Here is a 9,811-nt window from a genome sequence, read left to right as displayed (position 1 = left end):
ATATATTTATAAGGCTATAGTTGTCTAATATATCTAGGAATGTGCGAGAAAAATCTGCTGAAAAAGGAAAAGTGAAAGGAGGTGTACACGTGATGATGAGAGTTATTTGAGGTTCCTCACTCCAACATGGAATTTGTATGGCGAGATGATGAGGTTGATCACAATAAAGATGCGGATGAAGTGCGTACAAATGAAGCCAATCATTTGAGAGTGAATGAAAAAGGCCAAAAAAAGAAATGAATAAGACGGGAAGGAAAGAGGATAGTGCGAGCTTTGAAATTTTGAATTTCAAATTCCAATGTTAAATAAATCTGAGTAAGTGTGTAACAGATTGTATTTTGATAATTGTTGATTCAAATATAACAAGTACCAAAGAAGCACGTCATAAAATGGAAGATCTAGTTCATGTTCGTCATGTAAGAACAAAATGATTCGAAATTTGTAGCGTGGGTAATAGTTTAATATTTTCAAATTTATGTCACATCATACTTGACGAAAAAGTAGATCATTTGATTTTAAAATTATGTAGAAATCCCAAAGTCCTATGTAGAATTGTTCTTGTGAATATAATTGTCAAATCTTACATAGAAAAAGTGAGAAGTCTAAGAAGTGTGAAGAAGTGCCAGTGGAAACCAAACTTAATGAAAATAAACTTTTCCACAGGTAAAACTGTATATATTTGTATACGATAGTTCACAATGAGTAGGCTGGGTTATTGGCTAGTAGTTAATCGGAAAAGTTTCAAAAAATCCACACAAATTTGAGATATCACTTTTTTTTTGAATTTTGATGACTGCAAAATTATTTTTTTAAAGTTTCAAATCCAAGAGAGTCCGAATTCTATGAAAAATATAGTGTTAAAATTTCCGCCAGTGCGTGGAATTTGTTTGATATCTGCTGGAATACTTGCCCCAAAAGCACTTTGCAACATCTTTTCTAGTATCCTAGTTACATATAAAATAATCAAACATGTTTTAAACCACTTTTGAAAGAACTCCATGAATTTATACTTTCAGAATACATAAAAAAAAGCATTCCAAAAACTTGATGAAAAACAAAAATAAACGACAGACCCACGAGCTGAAAAAATTTGATTACTATCAACAATATGTTGAAGAATGTGTCAAAAACAATAGCATACAATATTTCCAAAGAATAAAAACCACATGCGTAAAATTTTCCACCGATAATATACGTTGTTGAGATCAAAAATGTGTATGTGTTTTCGGTTTCAGGTTTTCTTGCCAGAAATCGGGAAGAAAATTGCCATGAAAGGCTGTTTTTTGCAAGCATGACACCCAATTTTGGAAGATGACACGTGAAATTGAGGATGGGGTGATGGGAATGCGCGCGAAAAATAGAACGGCGACGAAAAAAATAAAACAAAAGAGTCGAGACGCTTCCCAGATTTAAAACTTGTGTTGACATTTATTGATCCACATTGCATCTCATTAGACCGTGTCTCAAGAGATGCCCACCCACTAAAAGTAATATGAAGCTTGGATTGTGAACCCATTTATTATTTTCATCACGATGTACTGACAAAAAATCTAAGAAAAAAAAACTCTGATTCGACATTTAAAAAAGGAAAAACTGACAAGGGAAGTCAACAAGGTTAATCTTCTGTTTCGTCAGAAACCCAGCTACAATTCAAACTAGAACGTGACGTTTGGTTCCTTAGACACAAGGTCTAGGTCAAGTATATTTAAAAAAATTTCAAATTTCAATAATTCAACTGTTCACAAAGAACTGTGTTAATATTTGGTGCAGTTTTTGGAGCTCAAACTAAGAATAGTCATTTTGAAAACGCGACTGTAACGATTTAAATTTCCTAAAAGGGCAATATATAGTCACAATTGTGAGGTTTTTGTCTTAATTGCGAAAAAAATACTTTGAACATAATTCAGACTTCATTATTAATAAGAAAGGTAGACTTGGACTTTGTGAACCAGTGAAAAAAATTGAAAAAAAATAAAAATTGAAAAAAAACACGCTGAGGCTTATTAAAATATTTTCGTGCATCAAAATTATACACAGGTATATAATTAACAAACTTGCACAGAAAGTGCCTGCTGAAAAGTTTTTTTGCTGGAAAAAGAGTATAAACTCCATTGCAAAAACATTGGAGTTTTCTTAAATCCAGGGTAACGTGCACTTCAAAAGATGAAATATTTACATTTCGAGAGACACATAGTCCGATCAAAAATCTTAATTAAATGCCTCTAGATGTATTCAAACTGAAAAACTTGAAATCTTAGGCATGCAAAATAAAAAAAGAAAGAGAGAAAGTGAGAGCCATAAGACAATGTATTTTGATATTCAAAAGTATATGTTTACCCATTCCTAACCAACATTTCCTTTTTTGGTTTTTTCACATGCACGGGTAACAACTTGCACTAGTATTTTTCTAGAGAAAAGTGTTTTCGAATCAAGAAATCATGGACAATGCTACTGCATTTCCGTTCCAGCTGGTTTGTGGCGGCTCATCTAAAATGGGATAAGGGTGTAGTAAGAAAGAAGAAGAAAGGGAGCAAGAAACCGATAGACTGCTCTTTAGGGGGCCTGCGGACAGAAAAACGGATTGAGAGGGTCTCGATAGAGATATGACCGATAATTAATGCAATCACAATTGGGCATGTCAAGAAAGCAAGATGTGTAGAAAGGTTTTTGTGCGTGTGTCATCGCGACCGCGAGAGAGCTTTCTCATCTTGAGACGACGCGGTGTCCTTCTAAAATGAAAAATGTGATACGTTTTGCTGAGGGACCACAGAATACATGAGCTTGCGATGCAAGGTTCACCGGCACCCCCACGAACTGAATAACATGAAAACTGATGCTTTTTGAGACGGGAATTAATCATAATCAAGGAATCAAACAGCATTCGTTTTTTCGTATAAAAGTTTAAAGGGTAACAATATGACTATATTGATTTAATAAATATATAACACTTGTTTCAATACTCACACGGTCATCTATATCACCATAAATTTTCCGTGAAGGATAAAAAAAACGTTATCTTGAAAACTCCTGGAAATTTGAATCGCAGCGAAAAGTTTTGATTTTTTTAAAGTTCTTTAAGGCGTAACTGTCTATAAAACATACAAAAACCAGAATATGTGGAAATCATTTTTGAATAATGTGGCAATTTACCAAAACTTTGGCTTAACTTTTAGAAAAATCTAAAAATTTTGGAGGTTTATTTTTTTTACCATGAGAGCAACTTTTGAACATTGCTAAGAAACCCTATTAGAATATTTGTTTTTAAGTCTTTATAGAAACTCCAAAAATTTTGCTACTTAACAAAAGTTCCAGTATTTCAAATACAAAACCTCTCAAAAAGCACAAGTCAACTACGGCAAATGAAAATTGTGAAATCATACGCTTTTAAGGCGCTCATTATTCATTTTTGTCATTTCTCATGACTACTTTGGTTTTTTCTATAGTCAGAATCATTTTCTGAGATGAAATGTACCTCTCTTTTATAATTTACCAATTCTTTTCAATATGTTTCCTACATTATAAGAATAATTTTAATTGAGCAGAAAGTGTAGAGAAATAGAAAATACTAGTGAATTGGAGTATATGGGCAAAGAAAAAGTTGAGTGGTTCTTTTCTGTGCGGAATTTTATTGCTAAACTTTCAAATGATAACTGTAGATTTTTTAAAAATATATTGACACTTTTTAATGATTTCGAGATTTGATCATCGCAGAAAGTGCAGTCTGCCGAATATGTTAAAAATTGCAACTAAACAGACCAAAGAAGAGTTGTGCTTTATACTTTTCAAAAAATGTTTACTTGATAATTGACAAATTTTCGAATTGCCAAAAATGTGCTCGCTATTGCCAAAAACGCGAATTTTGAAAATTTGGTAGCTATTAAACTCTTACAAATTGTTCATATTTTCTGTTCAAATTTTCAGAGAAACCCAAAAAATAAATTTCCGATAAGTGAGTGCTACATCATATTAACCCATTGGAATACGATTGGAATAGATTAGGACATATTTAAAAAGAACACCATCCTTGCAGTGTAAGTTGGTGAAACATTTTTTCAGAGGAAAATGAAAAGTCCCACATTGTGAACATTTAAAATTGAATTCAGCAGCCAATTTCCTGAGACAGAAACTGTAAATAAATCGAAAAACCTTACAGAAGAAAGCTCGAGAATATTACGGAATTATGAATCAATTATCTGCTTTCAAAGGTTTTCACGCTTTCCGTTTAATTTGTTTTGTTCGAATCAGAAGATAACAAATCAAATATTTGGCAAAGCTGCTGTCAAAAGTATCCATAAAACAAAGACTAACAGTATTTTTTGAGCGGTATAAAAGGTTGAAAGATCAAATCGAGTTAAATTTAGATAAATGAAAGAAAAATTGACCAGCCAGCGATAATATTTTGTAACTAATTTTTCAGCTGTCTGGAAGTAGACTTTTTTTTGAATAGAAACAACAAAACAAGCAAAACGGTTGCTAGACGCAAATACATGCTCTACATATCTCTTTAGTTACCAATGTAAAAAAGTATAAATCTTCTGACAGCATAGATCAGCTTCAAAACCTGTGGTTTGCCACTTGTGGTTTGAAATCTTTTTAGGATGACAGTTTTGTTTAGAAAATATTAACTTTGACTTTTTCTAATTGCTTTTTTCTGGAGAATATTTTTTAATTTTTCCCCACGTTCCTGAAATGACTAAAAACAATAGCAAAAAATTTTTTAAGTTTGCGATTGTTTTATGTGCAGTCACGAAGTAGTGAAAATTCAGTTTGCTCTTTTATATAATTGTTTTTGAAGTCGTCCTACGGTTTACTAATTTTGTTTCGGAAAATTTGGCAACTTGCCACAATTTTGACTGAAGTTTTTGAAAAATCTAAAATGTATTCAAGTGTTTAATTATTCTACTACAAACGTTTTTGAAAGAATTATTAGAGGTTCTTGCCGATTATACTGTTTTAATGCGTACACATACTAATAATAGTCTATCTTGCATGTTTGCAATGTTTGATTTGACTATATCAAACATTAGAATACCGCATTTGATCCTTTAGTCTGGTATTTCCTTGCTTAACTTTGGCAGTTCTCCCGCCTGATTTTTTACGTATGAAAACATTATCAGCTGACAAAATAATTAGCTTTTTTTCTTGTACTGCAGTTTTAAAGTAAATCATATTTTGATATGCTTGTGTACAAAAACACATTGTGATTCTAGTAATACATTTTATTTGAGAAAAAATTCCAACGTTGATTTCAATTAATACATTGAAATAACTAATCCAACTTCTTCCACAAGTTATTCGTCGTTGGCAAAATCAGCTGGATTTTTGCGGTTTGCAGCAACATTTGTCTTCTTGGCCCAATCGTAGAGAAGATATGCACCAATAGTTTGTGGAATGTAGTAGTACCATTGATCCCAAACGTAGGTTTTGAAGGTTCTCACAAATGCCTGATCGAAGAATCCTTTATAAGCTTTTTGTTCGTTTGGAGCCAATGCAAATCTATGCTCTCCATACATTTTTCCCAAATTTCCAAAATGTTTTCCCATTGCAACGGCTGAAGGCCTCATTTTTATCTGAAATAATAAACAAATTAAGAAGTTAAAGTAAATTTCAATGGAAAAAGTATACAGCAGTTGCGACGAGCGCCTCAGTTGGTTGGTGTGCAAGGACGCTCCATTGAGAACACGCTGCGAGACCCGGCCGTATAAATGTGTGCACCTTGGAGGGTGCCTCTGTCGTTATACGTTAAGTTTCCTCATTTATTATCCAATTTTTAGATTTTTTTGCAAAGTGTGGTTTTTATTTCTTTACTTTTTAAATGCTATTTTAGAAATTGAATATTGTTCTTTCAGGAATGCCGTTTCCCAACCAAATTCACTTTTTAGTCGACGCGAGTATAAAAATGCATGCAATTATCGATTGTGATGCGACACCAATGGAGAATGCGTACATTTTTCTGCGTGAAATTTGCAAAAAAGGAGATCATCAGCCGACCTATATCGATAGAGTTCATATTGTGAGTTTTTGAAGCAATAGTTTATAAAGTTTACACTTTTTTCAGCACATTGGTGATAATTACATTGAACTGGAAGAAGGAAAAGCACTGAAGATGTTTGAGGATTCGAAAAGTATGATTTTTGAGCCATCAGATCAGAATGATTTTCTTTCGCTTTGGAAAACTGCGTTGGACGCCGATGAGGATGAAAATGCGTTATTTTTCATTGTATCCACTATTGTTAATGAAAAAGTAAGTTGTCACCACATTAAAGGTGGAGTAACGCCAGAGAGGAAATTGTGAAAAATCACTCTTTTGGTGTTGAAATAACTAAATATCATTTAAAAAAAATTTCGGCAGTGTTCGGAAAACTTCAAAAAAGCGATGAAAAGTAAGCTTTCACCAGTCTGTTTTGGAAGTTATCGATGAAAAATAATAATTTCCTTTTTTATGTTATTCATGTTGAAAATATTTATATTCCAACATTGTAGGGATTTGTGTTTCATTTCTCGAAGAGTGGCACAAGCTCGGTTGTCACCGCTTTTTGGCCAAAAATATTAATTTCCAAAATGTTTTGAAAAGTTTCAAAATTATATTCAGTCATTGTAACACCATAAAACTTTACCTTTAAATAAGAAATAAAAAAAAAACAATCATAAATTCAGATTCTCAAAATGTTCCACAAATACCACAAAAAGATGACGTTTCTCGATTTTTCTGGAATCAAACTAAATATTTCTGAACGACTCAAAAGCGATGTTCATCTGGTTGAACACGGAACTTCAAAAAAACTAGCTGCGACAATTCACAAGAAGATTACCGAGAACTACGTCACAACGGTCAATTTCGGGACTTCTTTTGGAGTAGAACTTGCACCTTGTACTGTGAGAAAAAATGTGCCCTACGAACTTACCAAAATTGACATTGTTGGCACATCAACATATCAGCCACTGGAAACGATTTCAGTTTTGACGAGAAGTTTCCTTCTTCCAATTGACAAGTGCTATGACAAAAAAGGTAACTACTGTAATATGCAAATGTTTTAATTATTTAACCTGTCCTATTTCCAGGTTCGAAAGTGAATAATGCAGTCGCATATTGTGTTTTGAAAGAGATCATTGGTGATAAGCCTGTAGCACTCCTGGAAAAAGAAGATGAAAACGATCGGAGTTCTGATACAAGCCTTGAAAAATCCAATGAAGATATCAAAAAGGAAATTGACGACATGAAGTCTGAAACAACTGCGCCAGTTGTTCCAGTGAAACCTCGAGCACCGAAAAAAAAATTTCCAAACCTTGTTCCCAACAATGAAAACGGCTACGAAGGAGACGGAGAGTCTGGTCCAATTACAGCCGAAAATGTCAAAAATGAAAAAACAAATTTGACTAAAGGAGGGAGAAAGCGAAGATTGCAAACCCTCGAACCTTCAAATGCAAAGAAAGGAAAAGACGCCAAAAATGGCGATCTACTTTCTGAAGTGAAAAACGACAAAGAAGCCGAAACCAAAGAGAATGAAGACGGAAAAGCCTCAGCAGATGGGACACCAGATCCATTGTTCCTAGTTGCATGTGCAACGGAGCGCTACACTGGGTTACGCAGACCAGTTATTCTTCGACTCCGCGAATTTGACAAAGATGACAAGACTTATTATGATGAAGAAACGCTTAAAGCAAAACTTGAAGAACATGCTGTTAAAAAACTGGAAGAAGAGAAGGACAAACTTCAATCCGCTGCCGCACCTGAAGATGACTCTCCAGCAAGTCCTCCGATGGATTGTCCAGCGTCTCCAGATATGGTTCCCGTTATCCCGCAAACTGTGAAAATCATTCCGACAGTTCCAACAATTCCACTCGAAACACAAGACGTCGATATGCGTGAACCATCAGCTCCCAAGGATGTTGATTACAGATCACAAGATGTTGATTTGCGTGTAGCAGTTCCTGTTGGTGATGTCGATCTTCGTGCTCAAGACAAGGTACAAGATTCTTTACCTGTGGAGGTAAAGAAAGAAAGCTGTATTGTCGACGATGCGGTTGTGCCGGAAGAACCACCAATGGAAGATTTGACAACGAATCAAGATCAGCCGGTTAAGTTAATTCCTTTGGAAGGTCAGACAGAGCTGAAAGCAGCAGAAATCAAGCAAGAAATGAGTGAAGAAACAGCCGCAGATGATAATCAGTCACAGGAGAATGTTTTTGATTATGGGAAATATATTCAGATCATTGTGGTAAGATTTTGAATACGATTTGGGACAGAAATTAAAGTTCGAGTAGCACCAATGGAAAAATTGTTAAAGCCAACTTCTATTGTGCTAAAGTGACCAAATATCATAATTAAAATTTTCAACACAATCTTTAAAATCTTTTATTAACACTCGAAAATGGCAATTACTGAGTTTTTTTTGTAACTTTTGGAAAATTATAGCACGGTAGCATGTTTAAGTCCTATGATGTGGGAATATTTGAAACATAAGTGGGCTATAAAGTTCAAAGGGAATTTTTTTGATCGACGGCTTCCGATAACGTAGCAAGCACTGAGTAATTGCCCCTTTTCAAAACAACAAAATTTCAAAAAAATTTTGAAAAAAAGTTTACTATGAGATTTGGTAATTTTAGCACCATAGGAGTGGTTTTTAACAATTTGTCCATTGGTGCAACTCGGCCATAAACTTAAACATTGAGCTTAAAAGTATAAATTTTAGCTCGATATGACTTGGGAAAAGTTTGAAAAGCAGATAGCTATAGTCAACGACGATGATATCTTTGAAGAGCTGACGGAGCGTGAAAAGACAGTTGTCGGCCCAGAGCCAAATCATGATTACACCAAACGTAAGTCAATGATATTCCGAAAATTAAAGTCTAATTGTTAATTATTTCTCAAAATTTCAGTGACCGGATGGTACTCACCAGAAGCCATGCAATTCTATGTGAACAAAATGGTCCGGGCTCTGCGAAAACTTCAGGACCGATCTGCTTTATTTGAGAAGGAATACCAGAACATGACTCGGATGGTGATTTATGGTCAGAGCCCTGAAATGGCTCGACAGTTTGCAATATTAATTCGTGAGGAGTCATATGGGCTTGAGAGACAGGCTGTTCCAGTAGCCGACGGTGCTGCTCAGTACTTTGAGCAACTCAGCGAGCAAATGCTTTATCAGCCAAGACCAAGAAAGGCGGTTTCATCAAGACGTCATCATTACACTCAGCCGCACCCACACCATCAGCAGATGCCACATCATCAGCCACATCTGCACCATGCCCATCATCCTGTACATCCACATCGTGGACCACGCGCCTCGCATTCGCAGCATCTTCAGCATGGACAGTACGCTCACCATACTCAACGCCCACGCCACTAGCGGACTAAAAATTATTACTGTAGCTTGTGAAGCTTATATTATTATTTGTTATCAATTCATATTTTTATTTTCTGATATCCGGGTAGTTACTCCGAAGATTCTCATTATTGCTGTTATGTTCCTGTGAATGAAGATTTCCTGTCAAACAATTACCTATTTTTTTGTTATTGGAAATGTCGGTGTTCAAAATCACTGCTATCACTACTTTATTTTCGCTTTTGAACAACTTTTGATTCAAAATTTGAATCAATCAATGCCAGTAGTGTTTGCTCTTCTCATCATACCTCTCCTTCCAAGCAACGCGTGTTGGTGATGAGAGGCGCAGACACGGAACAAATCCACGCTGGCGCTGTGTGAAACGACACGGTTTTGGTAGCTTTTATACATTTCCGCAAACTGTTTGAATCGGGTTTTTATCTTTTCCTTTTTGTTCCTTGTTCGGAAGTGCGCTTTGAATGAAA

General features: G+C 35.0%; 2 protein-coding genes and 1 non-coding gene across 3 annotated transcripts; 2 read left to right on the top strand and 1 right to left on the bottom strand.

The window, feature by feature from the left end:
• Positions 1–128: 128 nt before the first annotated feature.
• On the top strand, positions 129–201 carry R07E4.10. Its single transcript, NR_071199.1, has one exon. It is a non-coding gene; the product is annotated as an Unclassified non-coding RNA R07E4.10 (non-coding RNA).
• A 5,090-nt stretch (positions 202–5,291) lies between these two features.
• R07E4.3 (Cytochrome b-c1 complex subunit 8) lies at positions 5,292–5,564 on the bottom strand (the record flags this gene model as incomplete). Its single annotated transcript, NM_076595.6, has 1 exon — positions 5,292–5,564. The coding sequence occupies one exon, from the start codon at positions 5,562–5,564 to the stop codon at positions 5,292–5,294; it is 273 nt and encodes a 90-aa protein (NP_508996.1).
• Positions 5,565–5,847: 283 nt separating this feature from the next.
• Positions 5,848–9,493, top strand: R07E4.5 (VWFA domain-containing protein). The gene is made up of 6 exons (NM_076594.6): positions 5,848–6,013; positions 6,059–6,244; positions 6,658–7,009; positions 7,063–8,219; positions 8,694–8,820; positions 8,881–9,493. Exons 1-6 carry the CDS (start codon positions 5,852–5,854, stop codon positions 9,348–9,350), a joined length of 2,454 nt encoding a protein of 817 aa, NP_508995.1. The 5' UTR covers positions 5,848–5,851; the 3' UTR covers positions 9,351–9,493.
• Positions 9,494–9,811: the final 318 nt, after the last annotated feature.

The sequence above is a fragment of the Caenorhabditis elegans genome, chromosome X (assembly GCF_000002985.6).
Source record: "Caenorhabditis elegans chromosome X".
NCBI lineage: Eukaryota > Metazoa > Nematoda > Chromadorea > Rhabditida > Rhabditidae > Caenorhabditis > Caenorhabditis elegans.
Note: the sequence above shows the minus strand (reverse complement) of the source record. Positions and strands in the feature narration are given on the sequence as shown.

Bases quoted from the DNA above. Each gene is read 5' to 3' on its own strand.
- R07E4.5 (NM_076594.6), top strand. From the start codon at position 5,852: ATGCCGTTTCCCAACCAAATTCACTTTTTAGTCGACGCGAGTATAAAA. The intron at 6,014-6,058 runs GTGAGTTTTTGA...CACTTTTTTCAG, and splicing joins ATATCGATAGAGTTCATATT to CACATTGGTGATAATTACAT. The intron at 7,010-7,062 runs GTAACTACTGTA...TCCTATTTCCAG, and splicing joins CAAGTGCTATGACAAAAAAG to GTTCGAAAGTGAATAATGCA.